General features: G+C 38.1%; 1 protein-coding gene and 66 non-coding genes across 67 annotated transcripts; 1 reads left to right on the top strand and 66 right to left on the bottom strand.

The window, feature by feature from the left end:
- Positions 1-178: 178 nt before the first annotated feature.
- On the bottom strand, positions 179-296 carry LOC123911770. Its single transcript, XR_006810675.1, has one exon. It is a non-coding gene; the product is annotated as a 5S ribosomal RNA (ribosomal RNA).
- Positions 297-469: 173 nt separating this feature from the next.
- LOC123912481 lies at positions 470-588 on the bottom strand. Its single transcript, XR_006811366.1, has one exon. It is a non-coding gene; the product is annotated as a 5S ribosomal RNA (ribosomal RNA).
- Positions 589-761: 173 nt separating this feature from the next.
- On the bottom strand, positions 762-879 carry LOC123912553. Its single transcript, XR_006811436.1, has one exon. It is a non-coding gene; the product is annotated as a 5S ribosomal RNA (ribosomal RNA).
- Positions 880-1052: 173 nt separating this feature from the next.
- Positions 1053-1171, bottom strand: LOC123911802. Its single transcript, XR_006810710.1, has one exon. It is a non-coding gene; the product is annotated as a 5S ribosomal RNA (ribosomal RNA).
- A 174-nt stretch (positions 1172-1345) lies between these two features.
- Positions 1346-1464, bottom strand: LOC123911756. The gene has a single exon (XR_006810661.1). It is a non-coding gene; the product is annotated as a 5S ribosomal RNA (ribosomal RNA).
- Positions 1465-1636: 172 nt separating this feature from the next.
- LOC123912229 lies at positions 1637-1755 on the bottom strand. Its single transcript, XR_006811123.1, has one exon. It is a non-coding gene; the product is annotated as a 5S ribosomal RNA (ribosomal RNA).
- Positions 1756-1927: 172 nt separating this feature from the next.
- On the bottom strand, positions 1928-2046 carry LOC123912134. The gene has a single exon (XR_006811010.1). It is a non-coding gene; the product is annotated as a 5S ribosomal RNA (ribosomal RNA).
- A 173-nt stretch (positions 2047-2219) lies between these two features.
- Positions 2220-2338, bottom strand: LOC123912135. The gene has a single exon (XR_006811011.1). It is a non-coding gene; the product is annotated as a 5S ribosomal RNA (ribosomal RNA).
- A 174-nt stretch (positions 2339-2512) lies between these two features.
- Positions 2513-2631, bottom strand: LOC123912482. The gene has a single exon (XR_006811367.1). It is a non-coding gene; the product is annotated as a 5S ribosomal RNA (ribosomal RNA).
- A 173-nt stretch (positions 2632-2804) lies between these two features.
- LOC123912424 lies at positions 2805-2922 on the bottom strand. The gene has a single exon (XR_006811312.1). It is a non-coding gene; the product is annotated as a 5S ribosomal RNA (ribosomal RNA).
- Positions 2923-3095: 173 nt separating this feature from the next.
- Positions 3096-3214, bottom strand: LOC123911803. Its single transcript, XR_006810711.1, has one exon. It is a non-coding gene; the product is annotated as a 5S ribosomal RNA (ribosomal RNA).
- Positions 3215-3388: 174 nt separating this feature from the next.
- On the bottom strand, positions 3389-3507 carry LOC123911757. Its single transcript, XR_006810662.1, has one exon. It is a non-coding gene; the product is annotated as a 5S ribosomal RNA (ribosomal RNA).
- A 173-nt stretch (positions 3508-3680) lies between these two features.
- On the bottom strand, positions 3681-3799 carry LOC123912230. The gene has a single exon (XR_006811124.1). It is a non-coding gene; the product is annotated as a 5S ribosomal RNA (ribosomal RNA).
- Positions 3800-3972: 173 nt separating this feature from the next.
- LOC123912136 lies at positions 3973-4091 on the bottom strand. Its single transcript, XR_006811013.1, has one exon. It is a non-coding gene; the product is annotated as a 5S ribosomal RNA (ribosomal RNA).
- Positions 4092-4265: 174 nt separating this feature from the next.
- On the bottom strand, positions 4266-4384 carry LOC123912375. The gene has a single exon (XR_006811267.1). It is a non-coding gene; the product is annotated as a 5S ribosomal RNA (ribosomal RNA).
- Positions 4385-4558: 174 nt separating this feature from the next.
- Positions 4559-4676, bottom strand: LOC123911824. Its single transcript, XR_006810736.1, has one exon. It is a non-coding gene; the product is annotated as a 5S ribosomal RNA (ribosomal RNA).
- Positions 4677-4849: 173 nt separating this feature from the next.
- On the bottom strand, positions 4850-4968 carry LOC123912181. Its single transcript, XR_006811065.1, has one exon. It is a non-coding gene; the product is annotated as a 5S ribosomal RNA (ribosomal RNA).
- Positions 4969-5142: 174 nt separating this feature from the next.
- On the bottom strand, positions 5143-5261 carry LOC123911777. Its single transcript, XR_006810681.1, has one exon. It is a non-coding gene; the product is annotated as a 5S ribosomal RNA (ribosomal RNA).
- A 176-nt stretch (positions 5262-5437) lies between these two features.
- Positions 5438-5556, bottom strand: LOC123912431. Its single transcript, XR_006811319.1, has one exon. It is a non-coding gene; the product is annotated as a 5S ribosomal RNA (ribosomal RNA).
- Positions 5557-5727: 171 nt separating this feature from the next.
- LOC123911781 lies at positions 5728-5845 on the bottom strand. The gene has a single exon (XR_006810686.1). It is a non-coding gene; the product is annotated as a 5S ribosomal RNA (ribosomal RNA).
- Positions 5846-6018: 173 nt separating this feature from the next.
- On the bottom strand, positions 6019-6137 carry LOC123911774. Its single transcript, XR_006810679.1, has one exon. It is a non-coding gene; the product is annotated as a 5S ribosomal RNA (ribosomal RNA).
- Positions 6138-6311: 174 nt separating this feature from the next.
- On the bottom strand, positions 6312-6430 carry LOC123912376. The gene has a single exon (XR_006811268.1). It is a non-coding gene; the product is annotated as a 5S ribosomal RNA (ribosomal RNA).
- A 176-nt stretch (positions 6431-6606) lies between these two features.
- On the bottom strand, positions 6607-6724 carry LOC123911772. The gene has a single exon (XR_006810677.1). It is a non-coding gene; the product is annotated as a 5S ribosomal RNA (ribosomal RNA).
- A 174-nt stretch (positions 6725-6898) lies between these two features.
- On the bottom strand, positions 6899-7017 carry LOC123912433. The gene has a single exon (XR_006811321.1). It is a non-coding gene; the product is annotated as a 5S ribosomal RNA (ribosomal RNA).
- Positions 7018-7188: 171 nt separating this feature from the next.
- On the bottom strand, positions 7189-7306 carry LOC123911714. The gene has a single exon (XR_006810621.1). It is a non-coding gene; the product is annotated as a 5S ribosomal RNA (ribosomal RNA).
- Positions 7307-7480: 174 nt separating this feature from the next.
- On the bottom strand, positions 7481-7599 carry LOC123912526. The gene has a single exon (XR_006811411.1). It is a non-coding gene; the product is annotated as a 5S ribosomal RNA (ribosomal RNA).
- A 174-nt stretch (positions 7600-7773) lies between these two features.
- LOC123912377 lies at positions 7774-7892 on the bottom strand. The gene has a single exon (XR_006811269.1). It is a non-coding gene; the product is annotated as a 5S ribosomal RNA (ribosomal RNA).
- A 173-nt stretch (positions 7893-8065) lies between these two features.
- LOC123911721 lies at positions 8066-8183 on the bottom strand. The gene has a single exon (XR_006810628.1). It is a non-coding gene; the product is annotated as a 5S ribosomal RNA (ribosomal RNA).
- Positions 8184-8357: 174 nt separating this feature from the next.
- Positions 8358-8476, bottom strand: LOC123912527. Its single transcript, XR_006811412.1, has one exon. It is a non-coding gene; the product is annotated as a 5S ribosomal RNA (ribosomal RNA).
- Positions 8477-8650: 174 nt separating this feature from the next.
- Positions 8651-8769, bottom strand: LOC123911758. Its single transcript, XR_006810663.1, has one exon. It is a non-coding gene; the product is annotated as a 5S ribosomal RNA (ribosomal RNA).
- Positions 8770-8942: 173 nt separating this feature from the next.
- On the bottom strand, positions 8943-9061 carry LOC123912182. Its single transcript, XR_006811067.1, has one exon. It is a non-coding gene; the product is annotated as a 5S ribosomal RNA (ribosomal RNA).
- A 173-nt stretch (positions 9062-9234) lies between these two features.
- LOC123911751 lies at positions 9235-9353 on the bottom strand. Its single transcript, XR_006810656.1, has one exon. It is a non-coding gene; the product is annotated as a 5S ribosomal RNA (ribosomal RNA).
- Positions 9354-9524: 171 nt separating this feature from the next.
- Positions 9525-9642, bottom strand: LOC123911715. The gene has a single exon (XR_006810622.1). It is a non-coding gene; the product is annotated as a 5S ribosomal RNA (ribosomal RNA).
- A 173-nt stretch (positions 9643-9815) lies between these two features.
- LOC123911804 lies at positions 9816-9934 on the bottom strand. Its single transcript, XR_006810712.1, has one exon. It is a non-coding gene; the product is annotated as a 5S ribosomal RNA (ribosomal RNA).
- A 174-nt stretch (positions 9935-10108) lies between these two features.
- On the bottom strand, positions 10109-10227 carry LOC123911759. Its single transcript, XR_006810664.1, has one exon. It is a non-coding gene; the product is annotated as a 5S ribosomal RNA (ribosomal RNA).
- Positions 10228-10400: 173 nt separating this feature from the next.
- Positions 10401-10519, bottom strand: LOC123912528. The gene has a single exon (XR_006811413.1). It is a non-coding gene; the product is annotated as a 5S ribosomal RNA (ribosomal RNA).
- A 172-nt stretch (positions 10520-10691) lies between these two features.
- LOC123912183 lies at positions 10692-10810 on the bottom strand. Its single transcript, XR_006811068.1, has one exon. It is a non-coding gene; the product is annotated as a 5S ribosomal RNA (ribosomal RNA).
- Positions 10811-10983: 173 nt separating this feature from the next.
- LOC123911806 lies at positions 10984-11102 on the bottom strand. Its single transcript, XR_006810715.1, has one exon. It is a non-coding gene; the product is annotated as a 5S ribosomal RNA (ribosomal RNA).
- A 173-nt stretch (positions 11103-11275) lies between these two features.
- On the bottom strand, positions 11276-11394 carry LOC123912434. Its single transcript, XR_006811322.1, has one exon. It is a non-coding gene; the product is annotated as a 5S ribosomal RNA (ribosomal RNA).
- A 173-nt stretch (positions 11395-11567) lies between these two features.
- On the bottom strand, positions 11568-11685 carry LOC123912425. Its single transcript, XR_006811313.1, has one exon. It is a non-coding gene; the product is annotated as a 5S ribosomal RNA (ribosomal RNA).
- Positions 11686-11858: 173 nt separating this feature from the next.
- On the bottom strand, positions 11859-11977 carry LOC123912529. The gene has a single exon (XR_006811414.1). It is a non-coding gene; the product is annotated as a 5S ribosomal RNA (ribosomal RNA).
- A 174-nt stretch (positions 11978-12151) lies between these two features.
- Positions 12152-12270, bottom strand: LOC123911760. The gene has a single exon (XR_006810665.1). It is a non-coding gene; the product is annotated as a 5S ribosomal RNA (ribosomal RNA).
- A 173-nt stretch (positions 12271-12443) lies between these two features.
- Positions 12444-12562, bottom strand: LOC123912184. Its single transcript, XR_006811069.1, has one exon. It is a non-coding gene; the product is annotated as a 5S ribosomal RNA (ribosomal RNA).
- Positions 12563-12735: 173 nt separating this feature from the next.
- LOC123911752 lies at positions 12736-12854 on the bottom strand. The gene has a single exon (XR_006810657.1). It is a non-coding gene; the product is annotated as a 5S ribosomal RNA (ribosomal RNA).
- A 171-nt stretch (positions 12855-13025) lies between these two features.
- LOC123911716 lies at positions 13026-13143 on the bottom strand. The gene has a single exon (XR_006810623.1). It is a non-coding gene; the product is annotated as a 5S ribosomal RNA (ribosomal RNA).
- A 173-nt stretch (positions 13144-13316) lies between these two features.
- Positions 13317-13435, bottom strand: LOC123911805. Its single transcript, XR_006810713.1, has one exon. It is a non-coding gene; the product is annotated as a 5S ribosomal RNA (ribosomal RNA).
- A 174-nt stretch (positions 13436-13609) lies between these two features.
- LOC123911761 lies at positions 13610-13728 on the bottom strand. Its single transcript, XR_006810666.1, has one exon. It is a non-coding gene; the product is annotated as a 5S ribosomal RNA (ribosomal RNA).
- A 173-nt stretch (positions 13729-13901) lies between these two features.
- On the bottom strand, positions 13902-14020 carry LOC123912530. The gene has a single exon (XR_006811415.1). It is a non-coding gene; the product is annotated as a 5S ribosomal RNA (ribosomal RNA).
- Positions 14021-14192: 172 nt separating this feature from the next.
- On the bottom strand, positions 14193-14311 carry LOC123912185. The gene has a single exon (XR_006811070.1). It is a non-coding gene; the product is annotated as a 5S ribosomal RNA (ribosomal RNA).
- A 173-nt stretch (positions 14312-14484) lies between these two features.
- On the bottom strand, positions 14485-14603 carry LOC123911807. The gene has a single exon (XR_006810716.1). It is a non-coding gene; the product is annotated as a 5S ribosomal RNA (ribosomal RNA).
- Positions 14604-14775: 172 nt separating this feature from the next.
- LOC123912435 lies at positions 14776-14894 on the bottom strand. The gene has a single exon (XR_006811323.1). It is a non-coding gene; the product is annotated as a 5S ribosomal RNA (ribosomal RNA).
- Positions 14895-15067: 173 nt separating this feature from the next.
- On the bottom strand, positions 15068-15185 carry LOC123912426. The gene has a single exon (XR_006811314.1). It is a non-coding gene; the product is annotated as a 5S ribosomal RNA (ribosomal RNA).
- A 173-nt stretch (positions 15186-15358) lies between these two features.
- On the bottom strand, positions 15359-15477 carry LOC123912531. Its single transcript, XR_006811416.1, has one exon. It is a non-coding gene; the product is annotated as a 5S ribosomal RNA (ribosomal RNA).
- Positions 15478-15652: 175 nt separating this feature from the next.
- On the bottom strand, positions 15653-15771 carry LOC123911762. The gene has a single exon (XR_006810667.1). It is a non-coding gene; the product is annotated as a 5S ribosomal RNA (ribosomal RNA).
- Positions 15772-15944: 173 nt separating this feature from the next.
- LOC123912532 lies at positions 15945-16063 on the bottom strand. The gene has a single exon (XR_006811417.1). It is a non-coding gene; the product is annotated as a 5S ribosomal RNA (ribosomal RNA).
- Positions 16064-16235: 172 nt separating this feature from the next.
- Positions 16236-16354, bottom strand: LOC123912186. The gene has a single exon (XR_006811071.1). It is a non-coding gene; the product is annotated as a 5S ribosomal RNA (ribosomal RNA).
- A 173-nt stretch (positions 16355-16527) lies between these two features.
- Positions 16528-16646, bottom strand: LOC123911808. The gene has a single exon (XR_006810717.1). It is a non-coding gene; the product is annotated as a 5S ribosomal RNA (ribosomal RNA).
- Positions 16647-16818: 172 nt separating this feature from the next.
- On the bottom strand, positions 16819-16937 carry LOC123912436. The gene has a single exon (XR_006811324.1). It is a non-coding gene; the product is annotated as a 5S ribosomal RNA (ribosomal RNA).
- Positions 16938-17110: 173 nt separating this feature from the next.
- LOC123912427 lies at positions 17111-17228 on the bottom strand. The gene has a single exon (XR_006811315.1). It is a non-coding gene; the product is annotated as a 5S ribosomal RNA (ribosomal RNA).
- Positions 17229-17401: 173 nt separating this feature from the next.
- Positions 17402-17520, bottom strand: LOC123912533. The gene has a single exon (XR_006811418.1). It is a non-coding gene; the product is annotated as a 5S ribosomal RNA (ribosomal RNA).
- A 172-nt stretch (positions 17521-17692) lies between these two features.
- On the bottom strand, positions 17693-17811 carry LOC123912187. The gene has a single exon (XR_006811073.1). It is a non-coding gene; the product is annotated as a 5S ribosomal RNA (ribosomal RNA).
- Positions 17812-17984: 173 nt separating this feature from the next.
- LOC123911809 lies at positions 17985-18103 on the bottom strand. Its single transcript, XR_006810718.1, has one exon. It is a non-coding gene; the product is annotated as a 5S ribosomal RNA (ribosomal RNA).
- Positions 18104-18275: 172 nt separating this feature from the next.
- Positions 18276-18394, bottom strand: LOC123912437. Its single transcript, XR_006811325.1, has one exon. It is a non-coding gene; the product is annotated as a 5S ribosomal RNA (ribosomal RNA).
- A 173-nt stretch (positions 18395-18567) lies between these two features.
- Positions 18568-18685, bottom strand: LOC123912428. Its single transcript, XR_006811316.1, has one exon. It is a non-coding gene; the product is annotated as a 5S ribosomal RNA (ribosomal RNA).
- A 173-nt stretch (positions 18686-18858) lies between these two features.
- LOC123912534 lies at positions 18859-18977 on the bottom strand. The gene has a single exon (XR_006811419.1). It is a non-coding gene; the product is annotated as a 5S ribosomal RNA (ribosomal RNA).
- Positions 18978-19151: 174 nt separating this feature from the next.
- Positions 19152-19270, bottom strand: LOC123912380. Its single transcript, XR_006811271.1, has one exon. It is a non-coding gene; the product is annotated as a 5S ribosomal RNA (ribosomal RNA).
- Positions 19271-20221: 951 nt separating this feature from the next.
- On the top strand, positions 20222-25212 carry LOC123905302 (the record flags this gene model as incomplete). The annotated part of the gene is made up of 2 exons (XM_045954912.1): positions 20222-21461; positions 25193-25212. Coding segments are annotated over 2 exons (1260 nt in total), but the record flags the coding sequence as incomplete, so codon positions are not given.
- Between the last annotated feature and the right edge of the window lie 1051 nt (positions 25213-26263).

Consider the following 26263-nt stretch of genomic DNA (forward strand, 5'->3'; position numbering starts at 1 on the left):
ACCTGATATATAATACGGTTTAATTGTATATATGTCTTCCATATTTCAGGCCGAATTTTGGAGAAATCCGAGAAACTAGAATAAAACACGATATTTTTCAATAATCTCGCCAAAAATTGAACGATAAAATTTATAACACGGTTAAAACTAAACGAAATTAAAAAAAAAATCGAAAAAAGAGGTGCAACACAAGGATTCCCAGGAGGTCACCCGTCCTAGTACTACTCTCGCCCAAGCACGCTTAACTGCGGAGTTCTGATCGGATCCAGTGCAGTAGTGCTGGTATGATCGCACCTGATATATAATACGGTTTAATTGTATATATGTCTTCCATATTTCAGGCCGAATTTTGGAGAAATCCGAGAAACTAGAATAAAACACGATATTTTTCAATAATCTCGCCAAAAATTGAACGATAAAATTTATAACACGGTTAAAACTAAACGAAAATAAAAAAAAATCGAAAAAAGAGGTGCAACACAAGGACTTCCCAGGAGGTCACCCATCCTAGTACTACTCTCGCCCAAGCACGCTTAACTGCGGAGTTCTGATCGGATCCAGTGCAGTAGTGCTGGTATGATCGCACCTGATATATAATACGGTTTAATTGTATATATGTCTTCCATCTTTCAGGCCGAGTTTTGGAGAAATCCGAGAAACTAGAATAAAACACGATATTTTTCATTAATCTCGCCAAAAATTGAACGATAAAATTTATAACACGGTGAAAACTAAACGAAAATAAAAAAAAATCGAAAAAAAAGGGGCAACACAAGGATTCCCAGGAGGTTACCCATCCTAGTACTACTCTCGCCCAAGCACGCTTAACTGCGGAGTTCTGATGGGATCCAGTGCAGTAGTGCTGGTATGATCGCACCTGATATATGATACGGTTTAATTGTATATATGTCTTCCATATTTCAGGCCGAATTTTGGAGAAATCCGAGAAACTAGAATAAAACACGATATTTTTCAATAATCTCGCCAAAAATTGAACGATAAAATTTATAACACGGTTAAAACTAAACGAAAATAAAAAAAAATCGAAAAAAGAGTTGCAACACAAGGACTTCCCAGGAGGTCACCCATCCTAGTACTACTCTCGCCCAAGCACGCTTAACTGCGGAGTTCTGATCTGATCTGGTGCATTAGTGCTGGTATGATCGCACCGAATATATAATACGGTTTAATTGTATTTATGTCTTCCATCTTTCAGGCCGAATTTTGGAGAAATCCGAGAAACTAGAATAAAACACGATATTTTTCATTAATCTCGCCAAAAATTGAACGATAAAATTTATAACACGGCTAAAACTAAACGAAAATAAAAAAAAAATCGAAAAAAGAGGTGCAACACAAGGACTTCCCAGGAGGTCACCCATCCTAGTACTACTCTCGTCCAAGCACACTAAACTGCGGAGTTCTGATGGGATCCGTTGCATTAGTGCTGGTATGATCGCACCTGATATATAATACGGTTTAATTGTATATATGTCTTCCATCTTTCAGGCCGAATTTTGGAGAAATCCGAGAAACTAGAATAAAACACGTATTTTTCATTAATATCGCCAAAAATTGAACGATAAAATTTATAACACGGTTAAAACTAAACGAAATTAAAAAAAAATCGAAAAAAGAGGTGCAACACAAGGACTTCCCAGGAGGTCACCCATCCTAGTACTACTCTCGCCCAAGCACGCTTAACTGCGAAGTTCTGATGGGATCCGGTGCATTAGTGCTGGTATGATCGCACCTGATATATAATACGGTTTAATTGTATATATGTCTTCCATCTTTCAGGCCGAATTTTGGAGAAATCCGAGAAACTAGAATAAAACACGGTATTTTTCATTAATCTCGCCAAAAATTGAACGATAAAATTTATAACACGGTTAAAACTAAACGAAAATAAAAAAAATCGAAAAAAGAGGTGCAACACAAGGACTTCCCAGGAGGTCACCCATCCTAGTACTACTCTCGCCCAAGCACGCTTAACTGCGGAGTTCTGATGGGATCCGGTGCATTAGTGCTGGTATGATCGCACCTGATATATAATACGGTTTAATTGTATATATGTCTTCCATATTTCAGGCCGAATTTTGGAGAAATCCGAGAAACTAGAATAAAACACGATATTTTTCAATAATCTCGCCAAAAATTGAACGATAAAATTTATAACACGGTTAAAACTAAACGAAAATAAAAAAAAATCGAAAAAAGAGGTGCAACACAAGGACTTCCCAGGAGGTCACCCATCCTAGTACTACTCTCGCCCAAGCACGCTTAACTGCGGAGTTCTGATGGGATCCGGTGCATTAGTGCTGGTATGATCGCACCTGATATATAATACGGTTTAATTGTATATATGTCTTCCATATTTCAGGCCGAATTTTGGAGAAATCCGAGAAACTAGAATAAAACACGATATTTTTCAATAATCTCGCCAAAAATTGAACGATAAAATTTATAACACGGTTAAAACTAAACGAAAATAAAAAAAAAATCGAAAAAAGAGGTGCAACACAAGGACTTCCCAGGAGGTCACCCATCCTAGTACTACTCTCGCCCAAGCACGCTTAACTGCGGAGTTCTGATCGGATCCAGTGCAGTAGTGCTGGTATGATCGCACCTGATATATAATACGGTTTAATTGTATATATGTCTTCCATCTTTCAGGCCGAGTTTTGGAGAAATCCGAGAAACTAGAATAAAACACGATATTTTTCATTAATCTCGCCAAAAATTGAACGATAAAATTTATAACACGGTTAAAACTAAACGAAAATAAAAAAAAATCGAAAAAAGAGGTGCAACACAAGGATTCCCAGGAGGTTACCCATCCTAGTACTACTCTCGCCCAAGCACGCTTAACTGCGGAGTTCTGATGGGATCCAGTGCAGTAGTGCTGGTATGATCGCACCTGATATATGATACGGTTTAATTGTATATATGTCTTCCATATTTCAGGCCGAATTTTGGAGAAATCCGAGAAACTAGAATAAAACACGATATTTTTCAATAATCTCGCCAAAAATTGAACGATAAAATTTATAACACGGTTAAAACTAAACGAAAATAAAAAAAAATCGAAAAAAGAGTTGCAACACAAGGACTTCCCAGGAGGTCACCCATCCTAGTACTACTCTCGCCCAAGCACGCTTAACTGCGGAGTTCTGATCTGATCTGGTGCATTAGTGCTGGTATGATCGCACCGAATATATAATACGGTTTAATTGTATTTATGTCTTCCATCTTTCAGGCCGAATTTTGGAGAAATCCGAGAAACTAGAATAAAACACGATATTTTTCATTAATCTCGCCAAAAATTGAACGATAAAATTTATAACACGGCTAAAACTAAACGAAAATAAAAAAAAAATCGAAAAAAGAGGTGCAACACAAGGACTTCCCAGGAGGTCACCCATCCTAGTACTACTCTCGTCCAAGCACACTAAACTGCGGAGTTCTGATGGGATCCGTTGCATTAGTGCTGGTATGATCGCACCTGATATATAATACGGTTTAATTGTATATATGTCTTCCATCTTTCAGGCCGAATTTTGGAGAAATCCGAGAAACTAGAATAAAACACGATATTTTTCATTAATCTCGCCAAAAATTGAACGATAAAATTTATAACACGGTTAAAACTAAACGAAATTAAAAAAAAATCGAAAAAAGAGGTGCAACACAAGGACTTCCCAGGAGGTCACCCATCCTAGTACTACTCTCGCCCAAGCACGCTTAACTGCGAAGTTCTGATGGGATCCGGTGCATTAGTGCTGGTATGATCGCACCTGATATATAATACGGTTTAATTGTATATATGTCTTCCATCTTTCAGGCCGAATTTTGGAGAAATCCGAGAAACTAGAATAAAACACGGTATTTTTCATTAATCTCGCCAAAAATTGAACGATAAAATTTATAACACGGTTAAAACTAAACGAAAATAAAAAAAAATCGAAAAAAGAGGTGCAACACAAGGACTTCCCAGGAGGTCACCCATCCTAGTACTACTCTCGCCCAAGCACGCTTAACTGCGGAGTTCTGATGGGATCCGGTGCATTAGTGCTGGTATGATCGCACCTGATATATAATACGGTTTAATTGTATATATGTCTTCCATCTTTCAGGCCGAGTTTTGGAGAAATCCGAGAAACTAGAATAAAACACGATATTTTTCATTAATCTCGACAAAAATTGAACGATAAAATTTATAACACGGCTAAAACTAAACGAAAATAAAAAAAAAATCGAAAAAAGAGGTGCAACACAAGGACTTCCCAGGAGGTCACCCATCCTAGTACTACTCTCGCCCAAGCACACTAAACTGCGGAGTTCTGATGGGATCCGGTGCATTAGTGCTGGTATGATCGCACCTGATATATAATACGGTTTAATTGTATATATGTCTTCCATATTTCAGGCCGAATTTTGGAGAAATCCGAGAAACTAGAATAAAACACGATATTTTTCAATAATCTCGCCAAAAATTGAACGATAAAATTTATAACACGGTTAAAACTAAACGAAATTAAAAAAAAAATCGAAAAAAGAGGTGCAACACAAGGATTCCCAGGAGGTCACCCGTCCTAGTACTACTCTCGCCCAAGCACGCTTAACTGCGGAGTTCTGATCGGATCAAGTGCAGTAGTGCTGGTATGATCGCACCTGATATATAATACGGTTTAATTGTATATATGTCTTCCATCTTTCAGGCCGAATTTTGGAGAAATCCGAGAAACTAGAATAAAACACGGTATTTTTCATTAATCTCGCCAAAAATTGAACGATAAAATTTATAACACGGTTAAAACTAAACGAAAATAAAAAAAAATCGAAAAAAGAGGTGCAACACAAGGACTTCCCAGGAGGTCACCCATCCTAGTACTACTCTCGCCCAAGCACGCTTAACTGCGGAGTTCTGATGGGATCCGGTGCATTAGTGCTGGTATGATCGCACATGATATATAATACGGTTTAATTGTATATATGTCTTCCATATTTCAGGCCGAATTTTGGAGAAATCCGAGAAACTAGAATAAAACACGATATTTTTCAATAATCTCGCCAAAAATTGAACGATAAAATTTATAACACGGTTAAAACTAAACGAAAATAAAAAAAAAATCGAAAAAAGAGTTGCAACACAAGGACTTCCCAGGAGGTCACCCATCCTAGTACTACTCTCGCCCAAGCACGCTTAACTGCGGAGTTCTGATCTGATCTGGTGCATTAGTGCTGGTATGATCGCACCTGAATATATAATACGGTTTAATTGTATTTATGTCTTCCATCTTTCAGGCCGAATTTTGGAGAAATCCGAGAAACTAGAATAAAACACGATATTTTTCAATAATCTCGCCAAAAATTGAACGATAAAATTTATAACACGGTTAAAACTAAACGAAAATAAAAAAAAAAATCGAAAAAAGAGGTGCAACACAAGGACTTCCCAGGAGGTCACCCATCCTAGTACTACTCTCGCCCAAGCACGCTTAACTGCGAAGTTCTGATGGGATCCGTTGCATTAGTGCTGGTATGATCGCACCTGATATATAATACAGTTTAATTGTATATATGTCTTCCATCTTTCAGGCCGAGTTTTAGAGAAATCCGAGAAACTAGAATAAAACACGATATTTTTCATTAATCTCGCCAAAAATTGAACGATAAAATTTATAACACGGTGAAAACTAAACGAAATAAAAAAAATCGAAAAAAAAGGGGCAACACAAGGATTCCCAGGAGGTTACCCATCCTAGTACTACTCTCGCCCAAGCACGCTTAACTGCGGAGTTCTGATGGGATCCAGTGCAGTAGTGCTGATATGATCGCACCTAATATATAATACGGTTTAATTGTATATATGTCTTCCATCTTTCAGGCCGAATTTTGGAGAAATCCGAGAAACTAGAATAAAACACGGTATTTTTCATTAATATCGCCAAAAATTGAACGATAAAATTTATAACACGGCTAAAACTAAACGAAAATAAAAAAAAATCGAAAAAAGAGGTCCAACACAAGGACTTCCCAGGAGGTCACCCATCCTAGTACTACTCTCACCCAAGCACGCTTAACTGCGAAGTTCTGATGGGATCCGGTGCATTAGTGCTGGTATGATCGCACCTGATATATAATACGGTTTAATTGTATATATGTCTTCCATCTTTCAGGCCGAGTTTTGGAGAAATCCGAGAAACTAGAATAAAACACGATATTTTTCATTAATCTCGACAAAAATTGAACGATAAAATTTATAACACGGCTAAAACTAAACGAAAATAAAAAAAAAATCGAAAAAAGAGGTGCAACACAAGGACTTCCCAGGAGGTCACCCATCCTAGTACTACTCTCGCCCAAGCACACTAAACTGCGGAGTTCTGATGGGATCCGGTGCATTAGTGCTGGTATGATCGCACCTGATATATAATACGGTTTAATTGTATATATGTCTTCCATATTTCAGGCCGAATTTTGGAGAAATCCGAGAAACTAGAATAAAACACGATATTTTTCAATAATCTCGCCAAAAATTGAACGATAAAATTTATAACACGGTTAAAACTAAACGAAATTAAAAAAAAAAAATCGAAAAAAGAGGTGCAACACAAGGATTCCCAGGAGGTCACCCGTCCTAGTACTACTCTCGCCCAAGCACGCTTAACTGCGGAGTTCTGATCGGATCCAGTGCAGTAGTGCTGGTATGATCGCACCTGATATATAATACGGTTTAATTGTATATATGTCTTCCATCTTTCAGGCCGAATTTTGGAGAAATCCGAGAAACTAGAATAAAACACGATATTTTTCAATAATCTCGCCAAAAATTGAACGATAAAATTTATAACACGGTTAAAACTAAACGAAAATAAAAAAAGAATCGAAAAAAGAGGTGCAACACAAGGACTTCCCAGGAGGTCACCCATCCTAGTACTACTCTCGCCCAAGCACGCTTAACTGCGAAGTTCTGATGGGATCCGTTGCATTAGTGCTGGTATGATCGCACCTGATATATAATACAGTTTAATTGTATATATGTCTTCCATCTTTCAAGCCGAGTTTTAGAGAAATCCGAGAAACTAGAATAAAACACGATATTTTTCATTAATCTCGCCAAAAATTGAACGATAAAATTTATAACACGGTGAAAACTAAACGAAATAAAAAAAATCGAAAAAAAAGGGGCAACACAAGGATTCCCAGGAGGTTACCCATCCTAGTACTACTCTCGCCCAAGCACGCTTAACTGCGGAGTTCTGATGGGATCCAGTGCAGTAGTGCTGGTATGATCGCACCTGATATATAATACGGTTTAATTGTATATATGTCTTCCATCTTTCAGGCCGAATTTTGGAGAAATCCGAGAAACTAGAATAAAACACGGTATTTTTCATTAATATCGCCAAAAATTGAACGATAAAATTTATAACACGGCTAAAACTAAACGAAAATAAAAAAAAAATCGAAAAAAGAGGTCCAACACAAGGACTTCCCAGGAGGTCACCCATCCTAGTACTACTCTCGCCCAAGCACGCTTAACTGCGAAGTTCTGATGGGATCCGGTGCATTAGTGCTGGTATGATCGCACCTGATATATAATACGGTTTAATTGTATATATGTCTTCCAGCTTTCAGGCCGAGTTTTGGAGAAATCCGAGAAACTAGAATAAAACACGATATTTTTCATTAATCTCGACAAAAATTGAACGATAAAATTTATAACACGGCTAAAACTAAACGAAAATAAAAAAAAAATCGAAAAAAGAGGTGCAACACAAGGACTTCCCAGGAGGTCACCCATCCTAGTACTACTCTCGCCCAAGCACACTAAACTGCGGAGTTCTGATGGGATCCGGTGCATTAGTGCTGGTATGATCGCACCTGATATATAATACGGTTTAATTGTATATATGTCTTCCATATTTCAGGCCGAATTTTGGAGAAATCCGAGAAACTAGAATAAAACACGATATTTTTCAATAATCTCGCCAAAAATTGAACGATAAAATTTATAACACGGTTAAAACTAAACGAAATTAAAAAAAAATCGAAAAAAGAGGTGCAACACAAGGATTCCCAGGAGGTCACCCGTCCTAGTACTACTCTCGCCCAAGCACGCTTAACTGCGGAGTTCTGATCGGATCCAGTGCATTAGTGCTGGTATGATCGCACCTGATATATAATACGGTTTAATTGTATATATGTCTTCCATCTTTCAGGCCGAATTTTGGAGAAATCCGAGAAACTAGAATAAAACACGGTATTTTTCATTAATATCGCCAAAAATTGAACGATAAAATTTATAACACGGCTAAAACTAAACGAAAATAAAAAAAAAATCGAAAAAAGAGGTCCAACACAAGGACTTCCCAGGAGGTCACCCATCCTAGTACTACTCTCGCCCAAGCACGCTTAACTGCGAAGTTCTGATGGGATCCGGTGCATTAGTGCTGGTATGATCGCACCTGATATATAATACGGTTTAATTGTATATATGTCTTCCATCTTTCAGGCCGAGTTTTGGAGAAATCCGAGAAACTAGAATAAAACACGATATTTTTCATTAATCTCGACAAAAATTGAACGATAAAATTTATAACACGGCTAAAACTAAACGAAAATAAAAAAAAAATCGAAAAAAGAGGTGCAACACAAGGACTTCCCAGGAGGTCACCCATCCTAGTACTACTCTCGTCCAAGCACACTAAACTGCGGAGTTCTGATGGGATCCGTTGCATTAGTGCTGGTATGATCGCACCTGATATATAATACGGTTTAATTGTATATATGTCTTCCATCTTTCAGGCCGAATTTTGGAGAAATCCGAGAAACTAGAATAAAACACGGTATTTTTCATTAATCTCGCCAAAAATTGAACGATAAAATTTATAACACGGTTAAAACTAAACGAAAATAAAAAAAAATCGAAAAAAGAGGTGCAACACAAGGACTTCCCAGGAGGTCACCCATCCTAGTACTACTCTCGCCCAAGCACGCTTAACTGCGGAGTTCTGATGGGATCCGGTGCATTAGTGCTGGTATGATCGCACATGATATATAATACGGTTTAATTGTATATATGTCTTCCATATTTCAGGCCGAATTTTGGAGAAATCCGAGAAACTAGAATAAAACACGGTATTTTTCATTAATATCGCCAAAAATTGAACGATAAAATTTATAACACGGTTAAAACTAAACGAAAATAAAAAAAAATCGAAAAAAGAGGTCCAACACAAGGACTTCCCAGGAGGTCACCCATCCTAGTACTACTCTCGCCCAAGCACGCTTAACTGCAAAGTTCTGATGGGATCCGGTGCATTAGTGCTGGTATGATCGCACCTGATATATAATACGGTTTAATTGTATATATGTCTTCCATCTTTCAGGCCGAGTTTTGGAGAAATCCGAGAAACTAGAATAAAACACGATATTTTTCATTAATCTCGCCAAAAATTGAACCATAAAATTTATAACACGGTGAAAACTAAACGAAATAAAAAAAATCGAAAAAAAAGGGGCAACACAAGGATTCCCAGGAGGTTACCCATCCTAGTACTACTCTCGCCCAAGCACGCTTAACTGCGGAGTTCTGATGGGATCCAGTGCAGTAGTGCTGGTATGATCGCACCTGATATATGATACGGTTTAATTGTATATATGTCTTCCATATTTCAGGCCGAATTTTGGAGAAATCCGAGAAACTAGAATAAAACACGATATTTTTCAATAATCTCGCCAAAAATTGAACGATAAAATTTATAACACGGTTAAAACTAAACGAAAATAAAAAAAAATCGAAAAAAGAGTTGCAACACAAGGACTTCCCAGGAGGTCACCCATCCTAGTACTACTCTCGCCCAAGCACGCTTAACTGCGGAGTTCTGATCTGATCTGGTGCATTAGTGCTGGTATGATCGCACCGAATATATAATACGGTTTAATTGTATTTATGTCTTCCATCTTTCAGGCCGAATTTTGGAGAAATCCGAGAAACTAGAATAAAACACGATATTTTTCATTAATCTCGACAAAAATTGAACGATAAAATTTATAACACGGCTAAAACTAAACGAAAATAAAATAAAAATCGAAAAAAGAGGTGCAACACAAGGACTTCCCAGGAGGTCACCCATCCTAGTACTACTCTCGTCCAAGCACACTAAACTGCGGAGTTCTGATGGGATCCGTTGCATTAGTGCTGGTATGATCGCACCTGATATATAATACGGTTTAATTGTATATATGTCTTCCATCTTTCAGGCCGAATTTTGGAGAAATCCGAGAAACTAGAATAAAACACGGTATTTTTCATTAATATCGCCAAAAATTGAACGATAAAATTTATAACACGGTTAAAACTAAACGAAATTAAAAAAAAATCGAAAAAAGAGGTCCAACACAAGGACTTCCCAGGAGGTCACCCATCCTAGTACTACTCTCGCCCAAGCACGCTTAACTGCGAAGTTCTGATGGGATCCGGTGCATTAGTGCTGGTATGATCGCACCTGATATATAATACGGTTTAATTGTATATATGTCTTCCATCTTTCAGGCCGAATTTTGGAGAAATCCGAGAAACTAGAATAAAACACGGTATTTTTCATTAATCTCGCCAAAAATTGAACGATAAAATTTATAACACGGTTAAAACTAAACGAAAATAAAAAAAATCGAAAAAAGAGGTGCAACACAAGGACTTCCCAGGAGGTCACCCATCCTAGTACTACTCTCGCCCAAGCACGCTTAACTGCGGAGTTCTGATGGGATCCGGTGCATTAGTGCTGGTATGATCGCACATGATATATAATACGGTTTAATTGTATATATGTCTTCCATATTTCAGGCCGAATTTTGGAGAAATCCGAGAAACTAGAATAAAACACGATATTTTTCAATAATCTCTCCAAAAATTGAACGATAAAATTTATAACACGGTTAAAACTAAACGAAAATAAAAAAAAATCGAAAAAAGAGTTGCAACACAAGGACTTCCCAGGAGGTCACCCATCCTAGTACTACTCTCGCCCAAGCACGCTTAACTACGGAGTTCTGATCTGATCTGGTGCATTAGTGCTGGTATGATCGCACCGAATATATAATACGGTTTAATTGTATTTATGTCTTCCATCTTTCAGGCCGAATTTTGGAGAAATCCGAGAAACTAGAATAAAACACGATATTTTTCAATAATCTCGCCAAAAATTGAACGATAAAATTTATAACACGGTTAAAACTAAACGAAAATAAAAAAAAATCGAAAAAAGAGGTGCAACACAAGGACTTCCCAGGAGGTCACCCATCCTAGTACTACTCTCGCCCAAGCACGCTTAACTGCGAAGTTCTGATGGGATCCGTTGCATTAGTGCTGGTATGATCGCACCTGATATATAATACAGTTTAATTGTATATATGTCTTCCATCTTTCAGGCCGAGTTTTAGAGAAATCCGAGAAACTAGAATAAAACACGATATTTTTCATTAATCTCGCCAAAAATTGAACGATAAAATTTATAACACGGTGAAAACTAAACGAAATAAAAAAAAAATCGAAAAAAGAGGTGCAACACAAGGATTCCCAGGAGGTTACCCATCCTAGTACTACTCTCGCCCAAGCACGCTTAACTGCGGAGTTCTGATGGGATCCAGTGCAGTAGTGCTGGTATGATCGCACCTGATATATAATACGGTTTAATTGTATATATGTCTTCCATCTTTCAGGCCGAATTTTGGAGAAATCCGAGAAACTAGAATAAAACACGGTATTTTTCATTAATATCGCCAAAAATTGAACGATAAAATTTATAACACGGTTAAAACTAAACGAAATTAAAAAAAAATCGAAAAAAGAGGTCCAACACAAGGACTTCCCAGGAGGTCACCCATCCTAGTACTACTCTCGCCCAAGCACGCTTAACTGCGAAGTTCTGATGGGATCCGGTGCATTAGTGCTGGTATGATCGCACCTGATATATAATACGGTTTAATTGTATATATGTCTTCCATCTTTCAGGCCGAATTTTGGAGAAATCCGAGAAACTAGAATAAAACACGGTATTTTTCATTAATCTCGCCAAAAATTGAACGATAAAATTTATAACACGGCTAAAACTAAACGAAAATAAAAAAAAAATCGAAAAAAGAGGTGCAACACAAGGACTTCCCAGGAGGTCACCCATCCTAGTACTACTCTCGTCCAAGCACACTAAACTGCGGAGTTCTGATGGGATCCGTTGCATTAGTGCTGGTATGATCGCACCTGATATATAATACGGTTTAATTGTATATATGTCTTCCATCTTTCAGGCCGAATTTTGGAGAAATCCGAGAAACTAGAATAAAACACGGTATTTTTCATTAATCTCGCCAAAAATTGAACGATAAAATTTATAACACGGTTAAAACTAAACGAAAATAAAAAAAAATCGAAAAAAGAGGTGCAACACAAGGACTTCCCAGGAGGTCACCCATCCTAGTACTACTCTCGCCCAAGCACGCTTAACTGCGGAGTTCTGATGGGATCCGGTGCATTAGTGCTGGTATGATCGCACATGATATATAATACGGTTTAATTGTATATATGTCTTCCATATTTCAGGCCGAATTTTGGAGAAATCCGAGAAACTAGAATAAAACACGGTATTTTTCATTAATATCGCCAAAAATTGAACGATAAAATTTATAACACGGTTAAAACTAAACGAAAATAAAAAAAAATCGAAAAAAGAGGTCCAACACAAGGACTTCCCAGGAGGTCACCCATCCTAGTACTACTCTCGCCCAAGCACGCTTAACTGCAAAGTTCTGATGGGATCCGGTGCATTAGTGCTGGTATGATCGCACCTGATATATAATACGGTTTAATTGTATATATGTCTTCCATCTTTCAGGCCGAGTTTTGGAGAAATCCGAGAAACTAGAATAAAACACGATATTTTTCATTAATCTCGCCAAAAATTGAACCATAAAATTTATAACACGGTGAAAACTAAACGAAATAAAAAAAATCGAAAAAAAAGGGGCAACACAAGGATTCCCAGGAGGTTACCCATCCTAGTACTACTCTCGCCCAAGCACGCTTAACTGCGGAGTTCTGATGGGATCCAGTGCAGTAGTGCTGGTATGATCGCACCTGATATATGATACGGTTTAATTGTATATATGTCTTCCATATTTCAGGCCGAATTTTGGAGAAATCCGAGAAACTAGAATAAAACACGATATTTTTCAATAATCTCGCCAAAAATTGAACGATAAAATTTATAACACGGTTAAAACTAAACGAAAATAAAAAAAAATCGAAAAAAGAGTTGCAACACAAGGACTTCCCAGGAGGTCACCCATCCTAGTACTACTCTCGCCCAAGCACGCTTAACTGCGGAGTTCTGATCTGATCTGGTGCATTAGTGCTGGTATGATCGCACCGAATATATAATACGGTTTAATTGTATTTATGTCTTCCATCTTTCAGGCCGAATTTTGGAGAAATCCGAGAAACTAGAATAAAACACGATATTTTTCATTAATCTCGACAAAAATTGAACGATAAAATTTATAACACGGCTAAAACTAAACGAAAATAAAATAAAAATCGAAAAAAGAGGTGCAACACAAGGACTTCCCAGGAGGTCACCCATCCTAGTACTACTCTCGTCCAAGCACACTAAACTGCGGAGTTCTGATGGGATCCGTTGCATTAGTGCTGGTATGATCGCACCTGATATATAATACGGTTTAATTGTATATATGTCTTCCATCTTTCAGGCCGAATTTTGGAGAAATCCGAGAAACTAGAATAAAACACGGTATTTTTCATTAATATCGCCAAAAATTGAACGATAAAATTTATAACACGGTTAAAACTAAACGAAATTAAAAAAAAATCGAAAAAAGAGGTCCAACACAAGGACTTCCCAGGAGGTCACCCATCCTAGTACTACTCTCGCCCAAGCACGCTTAACTGCGAAGTTCTGATGGGATCCGGTGCATTAGTGCTGGTATGATCGCACCTGATATATAATACGGTTTAATTGTATATATGTCTTCCATCTTTCAGGCCGAATTTTGGAGAAATCCGAGAAACTAGAATAAAACACGGTATTTTTCATTAATCTCGCCAAAAATTGAACGATAAAATTTATAACACGGTTAAAACTAAACGAAAATAAAAAAAATCGAAAAAAGAGGTGCAACACAAGGACTTCCCAGGAGGTCACCCATCCTAGTACTACTCTCGCCCAAGCACGCTTAACTGCGGAGTTCTGATGGGATCCGGTGCATTAGTGCTGGTATGATCGCACATGATATATAATACGGTTTAATTGTATATATGTCTTCCATATTTCAGGCCGAATTTTGGAGAAATCCGAGAAACTAGAATAAAACACGATATTTTTCAATAATCTCTCCAAAAATTGAACGATAAAATTTATAACACGGTTAAAACTAAACGAAAATAAAAAAAAATCGAAAAAAGAGTTGCAACACAAGGACTTCCCAGGAGGTCACCCATCCTAGTACTACTCTCGCCCAAGCACGCTTAACTACGGAGTTCTGATCTGATCTGGTGCATTAGTGCTGGTATGATCGCACCGAATATATAATACGGTTTAATTGTATTTATGTCTTCCATCTTTCAGGCCGAATTTTGGAGAAATCCGAGAAACTAGAATAAAACACGATATTTTTCAATAATCTCGCCAAAAATTGAACGATAAAATTTATAACACGGTTAAAACTAAACGAAAATAAAAAAAATCGAAAAAAGAGGTGCAACACAAGGACTTCCCAGGAGGTCACCCATCCTAGTACTACTCTCGCCCAAGCACGCTTAACTGCGAAGTTCTGATGGGATCCGTTGCATTAGTGCTGGTATGATCGCACCTGATATATAATACAGTTTAATTGTATATATGTCTTCCATCTTTCAGGCCGAGTTTTAGAGAAATCCGAGAAACTAGAATAAAACACGATATTTTTCATTAATCTCGCCAAAAATTGAACGATAAAATTTATAACACGGTGAAAACTAAACGAAATAAAAAAAAAATCGAAAAAAGAGGTGCAACACAAGGATTCCCAGGAGGTTACCCATCCTAGTACTACTCTCGCCCAAGCACGCTTAACTGCGGAGTTCTGATGGGATCCAGTGCAGTAGTGCTGGTATGATCGCACCTGATATATAATACGGTTTAATTGTATATATGTCTTCCATCTTTCAGGCCGAATTTTGGAGAAATCCGAGAAACTAGAATAAAACACGGTATTTTTCATTAATATCGCCAAAAATTGAACGATAAAATTTATAACACGGCTAAAACTAAACGAAAATAAAAAAAAATCGAAAAAAGAGGTCCAACACAAGGACTTCCCAGGAGGTCACCCATCCTAGTACTACTCTCGCCCAAGCACGCTTAACTGCGAAGTTCTGATGGGATCCGGTGCATTAGTGCTGGTATGATCGCACCTGATATATAATACGGTTTAATTGTATATATGTCTTCCATCTTTCAGGCCGAGTTTTGGAGAAATCCGAGAAACTAGAATAAAACACGATATTTTTCATTAATCTCGACAAAAATTGAACGATAAAATTTATAACACGGCTAAAACTAAACGAAAATAAAAAAAAAAATCGAAAAAAGAGGTGCAACACAAGGACTTCCCAGGAGGTCACCCATCCTAGTACTACTCTCGTCCAAGCACACTAAACTGCGGAGTTCTGATGGGATCCGTTGCATTAGTGCTGGTATGATCGCACCTGATATATAATACGGTTTAATTGTATATATGTCTTCCATCTTTCAGGCCGAATTTTGGAGAAATCCGAGAAACTAGAATAAAACACGGTATTTTTCATTAATATCGCCAAAAATTGAACGATAAAATTTATAACACGGTTAAAACTAAACGAAATTAAAAAAAAATCGAAAAAAGAGGTCCAACACAAGGACTTCCCAGGAGGTCACCCATCCTAGTACTACTCTCGCCCAAGCACGCTTAACTGCGAAGTTCTGATGGGATCCGGTGCATTAGTGCTGGTATGATCGCACCTGATATATAATACGGTTTAATTGTATATATGTCTTCCATCTTTCAGGCCGAATTTTGGAGAAATCCGAGAAACTAGAATAAAACACGGTATTTTTCATTAATCTCGCCAAAAATTGAACGATAAAATTTATAACACGGTTAAAACTAAACGAAAATAAAAAAAATCGAAAAAAGAGGTGCAACACAAGGACTTCCCAGGAGGTCACCCATCCTAGTACTACTCTCGCCCAAGCACGCTTAACTGCGGAGTTCTGATGGGATCCGGTGCATTAGTGCTGGTATGATCGCACATGATATATAATACGGTTTAATTGTATATATGTCTTCCATATTTCAGGCCGAATTTTGGAGAAATCCGAGAAACTAGAATAAAACACGATATTTTTCAATAATCTCGCCAAAAATTGAACGATAAAATTTATAACACGGTTAAAACTAAACGAAAATAAAAAAAAATCGAAAAAAGAGTTGCAACACAAGGACTTCCCAGGAGGTCACCCATCCTAGTACTACTCTCGCCCAAGCACGCTTAACTACGGAGTTCTGATCTGATCTGGTGCATTAGTGCTGGTATGATCGCACCGAATATATAATACGGTTTAATTGTATTTATGTCTTCCATCTTTCAGGCCGAATTTTGGAGAAATCCGAGAAACTAGAATAAAACACGATATTTTTCAATAATCTCGCCAAAAATTGAACGATAAAATTTATAACACGGTTAAAACTAAACGAAAATAAAAAAAATCGAAAAAAGAGGTGCAACACAAGGACTTCCCAGGAGGTCACCCATCCTAGTACTACTCTCGCCCAAGCACGCTTAACTGCGAAGTTCTGATGGGATCCGTTGCATTAGTGCTGGTATGATCGCACCTGATATATAATACAGTTTAATTGTATATATGTCTTCCATCTTTCAGGCCGAGTTTTAGAGAAATCCGAGAAACTAGAATAAAACACGATATTTTTCATTAATCTCGCCAAAAATTGAACGATAAAATTTATAACACGGTGAAAACTAAACGAAATAAAAAAAAAATCGAAAAAAGAGGTGCAACACAAGGATTCCCAGGAGGTTACCCATCCTAGTACTACTCTCGCCCAAGCACGCTTAACTGCGGAGTTCTGATGGGATCCAGTGCAGTAGTGCTGGTATGATCGCACCTGATATATAATACGGTTTAATTGTATATATGTCTTCCATCTTTCAGGCCGAATTTTGGAGAAATCCGAGAAACTAGAATAAAACACGGTATTTTTCATTAATATCGCCAAAAATTGAACGATAAAATTTATAACACGGTTAAAACTAAACGAAATTAAAAAAAAATCGAAAAAAGAGGTCCAACACAAGGACTTCCCAGGAGGTCACCCATCCTAGTACTACTCTCGCCCAAGCACGCTTAACTGCGAAGTTCTGATGGGATCCGGTGCATTAGTGCTGGTATGATCGCACCTGATATATAATACGGTTTAATTGTATATATGTCTTCCATCTTTCAGGCCGAATTTTGGAGAAATCCGAGAAACTAGAATAAAACACGGTATTTTTCATTAATCTCGCCAAAAATTGAACGATAAAATTTATAACACGGTTAAAACTAAACGAAAATAAAAAAAATCGAAAAAAGAGGTGCAACACAAGGACTTCCCAGGAGGTCACCCATCCTAGTACTACTCTCGCCCAAGCACGCTTAACTGCGGAGTTCTGATGGGATCCGGTGCATTAGTGCTGGTATGATCGCACATGATATATAATACGGTTTAATTGTATATATGTCTTCCATATTTCAGGCCGAATTTTGGAGAAATCCGAGAAACTAGAATAAAACACGATATTTTTCAATAATCTCGCCAAAAATTGAACGATAAAATTTATAACACGGTTAAAACTAAACGAAAATAAAAAAAAATCGAAAAAAGAGTTGCAACACAAGGACTTCCCAGGAGGTCACCCATCCTAGTACTACTCTCGCCCAAGCACGCTTAACTACGGAGTTCTGATCTGATCTGGTGCATTAGTGCTGGTATGATCGCACCGAATATATAATACGGTTTAATTGTATTTATGTCTTCCATCTTTCAGGCCGAATTTTGGAGAAATCCGAGAAACTAGAATAAAACACGATATTTTTCAATAATCTCGCCAAAAATTGAACGATAAAATTTATAACACGGTTAAAACTAAACGAAAATAAAAAAAATCGAAAAAAGAGGTGCAACACAAGGACTTCCCAGGAGGTCACCCATCCTAGTACTACTCTCGCCCAAGCACGCTTAACTGCGAAGTTCTGATGGGATCCGTTGCATTAGTGCTGGTATGATCGCACCTGATATATAATACAGTTTAATTGTATATATGTCTTCCATCTTTCAGGCCGAGTTTTAGAGAAATCCGAGAAACTAGAATAAAACACGATATTTTTCATTAATCTCGCCAAAAATTGAACGATAAAATTTATAACACGGTGAAAACTAAACGAAATAAAAAAAAAATCGAAAAAAGAGGTGCAACACAAGGATTCCCAGGAGGTTACCCATCCTAGTACTACTCTCGCCCAAGCACGCTTAACTGCGGAGTTCTGATGGGATCCAGTGCAGTAGTGCTGGTATGATCGCACCTGATATATAATACGGTTTAATTGTATATATGTCTTCCATCTTTCAGGCCGAATTTTGGAGAAATCCGAGAAACTAGAATAAAACACGGTATTTTTCATTAATATCGCCAAAAATTGAACGATAAAATTTATAACACGGCTAAAACTAAACGAAAATAAAAAAAAATCGAAAAAAGAGGTCCAACACAAGGACTTCCCAGGAGGTCACCCATCCTAGTACTACTCTCGCCCAAGCACGCTTAACTGCGAAGTTCTGATGGGATCCGGTGCATTAGTGCTGGTATGATCGCACCTGATATATAATACGGTTTAATTGTATATATGTCTTCCATCTTTCAGGCCGAGTTTTGGAGAAATCCGAGAAACTAGAATAAAACACGATATTTTTCATTAATCTCGACAAAAATTGAACGATAAAATTTATAACACGGCTAAAACTAAACGAAAATAACAAAAAAATCGAAAAAAGAGGTGCAACACAAGGACTTCCCAGGAGGTCACCCATCCTAGTACTACTCTCGCCCAAGCACACTAAACTGCGGAGTTCTGATGGGATCCGGTGCATTAGTGCTGGTATGATCGCACCTGATATATAATACGGTTTAATTGTATATATGTCTTCCATATTTCAGGCCGAATTTTGGAGAAATCCGAGAAACTAGAATAAAACACGATATTTTTCAATAATCTCGCCAAAAATTGAACGATAAAATTTATAACACGGTTAAAACTAAACGAAATTAAAAAAAAAATCGAAAAAAGAGGTGCAACACTTGTGTGAACAATTATGATCATTGTATGATATACATTATGATAATTATTCGCTTTTAATTCCGCTGTGCTAGCATGATTTTTAATTATGCCGTGGTTTGTATTATTAACATGTGACGCCTAGATTTTCTTAAGTGTTTTATTTATTTATATCTAATAAATACGCGTTAAGGGGTTGGGTGTTACAATAGTGGTATCAGAGCAAGGTCGGTTCATGTGGAACCAATTAGGAATAGTTGCCCATATATTCAACTTGTGTAGAGATAACACTGTTGATATTACCTTTCTAAGTTTGTTCTTGGATTGGTTGATTGTTCAGGATCATGGCGGCTAGGGCTAACAATCAGATGGCAGATGCGATAGCTACTTTGACCAACATCGTGGCTAGAGATCATCAACCCGGGAGGGAAGATGAGATGAGGTTAGAGAGGTTCATGAAGCATAATCCGAAGCTTTTCACTGGAGGCTATGCTCCGGAGGCTGCTGTCAAGTGGATAGAGGAAGTTGAGATTGTCTTTGAGGCTATGAGGTGTACCGAGGAGAGTAAGTTGACCTTGGGTACTTATGTACTTCGTGAAGAAGCTAACAAGTGGTGGAAGAATGCTAAGCTGAGGATGGGAATTGGTGGAGTGGTAATCACTTGGGAGATGTTCAAGGGAGAGTTCTTGAGGAAGTACTTTCCAGCTGATATTAGGAACAAGAAAGTGGTAGAGTTCATGGAGCTCAAGCAAGGAAACATGTCTGTGGCGGAGTATTCCGTGAAGTTTGAGGAGTTGTGTGCGTTTAGTCCACACTACAACACCGTGGAAGCTGAGAATGACAAGTGTGTCAAGTTTGAAAGTGGGTTGCGCCCGGACATCAAGCATCTTATCGGATTTTCTCAAATCCGAGACTTTGCAACTTTGGTGGATAAGTGTCGTATCTGTGATGATGATGGAAAGGCCAAGACTAATTACTACAAGGCCATGAGTGACAAGAGAGGAAAAGGTCAAGACCGTGGGAAGCCCTATGGTGACAAGGGGAAGAAGGTTGTTGAGTCTAGTGGTGGAAAGAAGAGAGGTGGTGGACAATGCTACAAGTGTGGTGAGTTGGGTCATAAGTCTTATGAGTGCCCAAAGAAGGTGGACAAGTGTTTCAATTGTGGGAGGCTAGGACACAAGTCGGATGTGTGTCAAGTGAAGGTGACTTGCTTCAATTGTGGTGAAGAGGGTCACAAGAGTCCTATGTGCAAGAAGCCGAAGAAGACTATGGGGAAGGTGTTTGCTTTGAGTGGAGATGATGCGGATCAGGGGGATAATCTCATTAGAGGTACGTGTTTCATCTATAACACTCCTTTAATTGCGATTATTGATACGGGAGCTACACATTCTTTTATATCCGTTGATTGCATGAAGCGTCTTAGTATACCTGTGTCTGAAATGTCTGGTCGTATGGAAATAGAAACTCCTGCTAATGGTTCTGTAACTACCCGTCTTGTATGTCGTGACTGTCCCGTAACCGTGTTTGGTAGACACTTTGGAATGGACCTAGTGTGTATCCAACTTAGTGGAATAGATGTTATCTTTGGTATGAACTGGTTAGTGTTTAATCGAGTCCATATCAATTGTTGCGAGAAGACTGTTGTGTTTCCTAAACCGGAGGAGAGCTTGCATTTGATGAGTAAGAAGGAAGTAGTAGAGTCGTTGAAGGAACCTGTAGAGGTGTATGCGTTGTTTGCATCCTTGAAGATGGAAGGTGAAGTTAAGGTGGAAGAGTTACCGGTTGTTTGTGAATTTCCCGATGTATTTCCGGAAGACGTGTCAGATGTACCGCCGAAAAGAGAAGTAGAGTTTACGATTGATTTGGTACCTGGTACCAGTCCGATATCTATGGCACCGTATCGAATGTCAGCGTCAGAGTTGAATGAGTTGAAGAAACAACTAGAGGAACTACTTGAGAAGAAGTTTATTCGACCTAGTGTATCGCCGTGGGGTGCACATGTGTTATTGGTTAAGAAGAAAGAAGGGAGTATGCGGTTGTGTATTGACTACCGACAGTTGAACAAAGTGACGATCAAGAATAAGTATCCACTTCCGAGGATAGATGATTTGATGGATCAATTGGTTGGAGCTTGCGTGTTTAGTAAGATTGATCTGAGATCTGGATACCATCAGATTAGAGTGAAAACGGAAGATATACCAAAGACTGCTTTTAGGACGAGGTATGGTCATTACGAGTATTCGGTGATGCCTTTCGGTGTGACCAATGCACCTGGTGTTTTTATGGAGTACATGAATAGGAGTTTTCATTCATTCTTGGATAAGTTTGTAGTGGTATTCATCGATGATATTTTGGTTTACTCAAAGTCCGAAGAGGAACATAAGGAGCATTTGCGGATTGTTTTACAAGTTTTGAAGGAGAAGAAGTTGTATGCCAAGTTGTCGAAGTGTGAGTTTTGGTTGAAAGAAGTAAGTTTTCTTGGTCATGTGATTTCAAGTGGAGGAATAGCGGTTGACCCAGCGAAAGTTGATGCCGTATTGCAATGGGGAACGCCGGAGTCTGTTTCTGAGATAAGAAGTTTTCTTGGATTGGCTGGTTATTATAGGAGGTTCATTGAGGGATTTTCGAAGTTGGCTTTGCCTTTGACACAGTTGACTCGGAAGGATCAAGCGTTTGTTTGGGATGTGAAGTGTGAAGAAAGTTTTCAAGAGCTTAAGAAGAGGTTGACTACCGCGCCTGTGTTGATTTTACCGGATGCTAAGGAATCTTTCGTCGTGTATTGTGATGCTTCGAAGATGGGACTAGGAGGTGTGCTTATGCAAAAAGGTCAAGTGGTAGCGTATGCGTCGAGACAACTGAAGGTTCATGAGAGGAATTATCCGACACACGATCTTGAGTTAGCAGCAGTTGTGTTTTCATTAAAGGTGTGGAGGCATTATTTGTATGGATCGAAGTTTGAAGTCTTTAGTGATCACAAGAGTTTGAAGTATTTGTTTGACCAAAAGGAGTTGAATATGAGACAAAGAAGATGGCTCGAATTTTTGAAGGACTATGACTTTGATTTGAGTTATCACCCCGGAAAGGCTAATGTGGTGGCCGATGCGTTGAGTAGGAAATCGTTGCACATGTCATCACTAATGGTGAAAGAGTTAGAGTTGATTGAAGAATTTCGAGACTTAAGTCTAGTGTGTGAAGTGACTCCTAAGAGTGTGAAATTGGGAATGTTGAAGTTGATGAATCCTTTTCTAGAGAATATCAAAGAATGTCAAAAGACGGATAAGAAGTTAATGGAGAAGTTGGCAATAGTGGTTGAGGAAGGAAAAGAAGCTAATTTCAAAGTTGACGAGAACGGAGTTGTGAGATTTCATGGAAGAGTGTGCGTGCCCGATGTGCCCGAGATAAAGAAGATGATTTTGGAAGAAGGTCATAGGAGTGGAATGAGTATTCATCCTGGGGTAACCAAGATGTATCAAGATTTGAAGAAGTTGTTTTGGTGGCCAGGAATGAAGAGGCAAATTTCTGAGTTTGTTTATGCTTGCCTAGTTTGTCAGAAGTCGAAGATTGAGCATCAGAAACCGTCTGGTTTATTGCAACCTTTGTTTATACCGGAATGGAAGTGGGATAGTATTGCGATGGATTTTGTGGGAGGTTTACCCAAGACTACTAAAGGTTATGAAGTGATTTGGGTGGTAGTAGACCGTTTGACGAAGTGTGCGCATTTTATTGCTATTAAGAGAGGTACCTTGGTGCCTAAGTTGGCCGAGATTTATGTGGAGCAAATTGTGAAGTTGCATGGTATTCCGTCGAGTATTGTTTCGGATCGAGATCCGAGGTTTACTTCGAGATTTTGGGAAAGTTTACAAGAGGCTTTAGGGACTAATTTGAGGTTGAGTTCGGCTTATCATCCTCAAACGGATGGCCAATCGGAAAGGACGATACAATCTTTGGAAGATTTGTTGAGAGCTTGTGTTTTGGAGCAAGGAGTAAGTTGGGATTCGTGTTTACCGTTGATCGAGTTCACGTACAACAATAGTTTTCATTCGAGTATTGGAATGGCACCTTTTGAGGCTTTGTATGGAAGGAGGTGTAGAACACCGCTTTGTTGGTTTGAATCCGGAGAGAGTGTGATTCTTGGTCCGGAGATTGTGCAAGAGACTACGGAAAAGATTAGAATGATTCGAGAGAAGATGAAAGCGTCTCAGAGTCGTCAAAAGAGTTATCATGACAAGAGAAGGAAAGACATTGAATTTCAAGAAGGTGATCATGTTTTCTTAAGAGTTACATCGACTACCGGAATTGGACGTGCTTTGAAGTCGAGGAAGTTGACGTCGAAGTTTATTGGTCCTTATCAGATTTTGAAAAGAGTGGGGAAAGTGGCGTATAGGATTGCTTTACCGCCATCATTGGCGAATTTGCATGATGTGTTTCACGTGTCACAATTGAGGAAGTATGTTAGAGACCCGTCACATGTGATTGAGTCAGATGATGTTCAAGTGAGGGATGACTTAACGGTCGAGACTGTGCCTTTAAGGATTGAAGGTAGAGAAGTGAAGAGGTTGAGAAACAAAGATATCGCCTCGGTGAAGGTGGTATGGGGAGGACCCGCTGGTGAGAATGCAACTTGGGAATTGGAGAGTAAGATGAGGAGCTCGTATCCGGAGTTATTCTCAGGTAATTTTCGAGGGCGAAAATTCTTTAAGGAGGGTAGAGTTGTAACGACCCAATTTTCAAATTATTATTTTTATGTGTTAAAATATTTTATTTAACGTGGCATTTTAAATAAGTTAATAACTTTAGTTATTTATCGAATGCTTTAGTTATTAGGCGAGTAGTGAGAGTTATCATGTTATTGGGCCAAGCCAATGGGCTTGAGGCCCAATGGGCCTTGTGAGGTGTGTGTGTGGCGCCCTTATGGCCATGAAGCAAGGGAGAGAAATTCATTTTTTCTCATAGTTCTTGTGTTTAGAGTTGAAGAGAAGAGTTGAGAGCTAGGGCAAGAAGAAAAGCTAGAGATTCAAGATCTTCGTCGAGTTTTCTTCGAATCCAGGTATGAGAGTAGTTTCCTTAATCGTGGGTGATCCGAGGAAGGGGAGAATGTCGATTTCTCCTCACCCGAACTTCCTCCACCCCATTTTCGTTTTGGTTTGGGAGAGTTAATCTTCGAGAAAATGAAACCCAATGTTAATAACATGTTCAGTATACTTCTACCATGTAGTGTGAGCGAAATCATGGGTTAAATAATGAGAATTTGTATGTTTTGAGTGATTATATGTGTTCTTGAGCTTTTAGACTCATAAATGTTAAATCCTTGCTTTTTCGATGTTAATGATGTGGATCGGAGAATCAATCCATCCTTTTGTGCTTATATATGTGTTATATACATGAAAACAAACATATTTGGGGTTTATAACATGAAAAATGGGATTTTGGGTGATTTTGAGTGAAAAATCATTTTCTGAAAACTCAAGAACAGATGTTCTTCTGGTGTGGTTCGCTACCTGTTCGCTACAGCGAACGTGTTCGCTACGTGTTCGCTACCTGCTCGCTAATTGGATTTTGGCTCTGTGTCTGTTCGCTACCTGTTCGCTACAGCGAACGTGTTCGCTACGTGTTCGCTACGTGTTCGCTACGTGTTCGCTACCTGTTCGCCACCTGTTCGCTATAGCGAACAGCTCTGTGACAGGATTATTTTGTTGATGTTTTGTTAGTGGAATTATGCACTTATAACATGTAATTGTGGTATTCTAACATGCAATTAGGTGCTTTTAGCTATGATTAATTGTATGATGATGAGATATGATAAAGGAAGTGATTAATGAAGAATATTAGGATAATTGTTTATTCTAATAATGAAGAATGTTGGATATTATTCCACATTGTAAAGGAAGAAGCTTAATGCTATTAATTGTGAGTGGATTCATGGAACATAAACATGCATTCATGAATTAAATAGGATATTGGATATTCCAATAAAGAAGTATATCGGATTATATTTATCCGATAAAGAAGGATATTAGAGGTGAGATACTCTAATAAAGAAGATGGTACCACATGCATTAGTAATGTCTAGGATTGACATTCATGAAGTTGAAGCATTAGAGTTGCATTAGGTTATATGTGTGCATTACTTGATAAGTGATATGTGACACATGTTTGACTACTTGTGATATTTGATAACTGATACTTGATAGTTGGTATTCGATTATGTATTTTGAGAACTGCTAATTGGATTATAGATGTGTATATATATGTATATGTATATGTATAATTGTGAGGCATGCTTATGGTATTGAAGTAGTGTTTAAGTATCGATTTACTTGCACTTGTATTTTGATTATGTGATCTAACTCTCATGTTTTGTGTTATGTGCTGGACCGTTGGGGGTTCAGGTTCTCAGGTTGAGGATCCCGATCAGAGTTAGAGGGCTGCTCGTGCTCGTGTAGTGCGCTTTTTGGTGAGGAGTTAGCGTAGACTACTCCTTAGATATATGTTATATATCTTTTTGATGGGTTGTATAGAATTGCTCTGATTAGGTCTTACCGGGTCGGGTTATTCGTTTGAATTGTATTAAGCCCGTGATGGCATATTTAACTTTGCTATTCCTATCTTTTGAATTGTAAACATAATATCCTTTGTTGATATGGCCTAGAGCCTAGGGATATTGTGTGAACAATTATGATCATTGTATGATATACATTATGATAATTATTCGCTTTTAATTCCGCTGTGCTAGCATGATTTTTAATTATGCCGTGGTTTGTATTATTAACATGTGACGCCTAGATTTTCTTAAGTGTTTTATTTATTTATATCTAATAAATACGCGTTAA

This window comes from Trifolium pratense, linkage group LG2 (assembly GCF_020283565.1).
Source record: "Trifolium pratense cultivar HEN17-A07 linkage group LG2, ARS_RC_1.1, whole genome shotgun sequence".
NCBI classification, from domain to species: domain Eukaryota; kingdom Viridiplantae; phylum Streptophyta; class Magnoliopsida; order Fabales; family Fabaceae; genus Trifolium; species Trifolium pratense.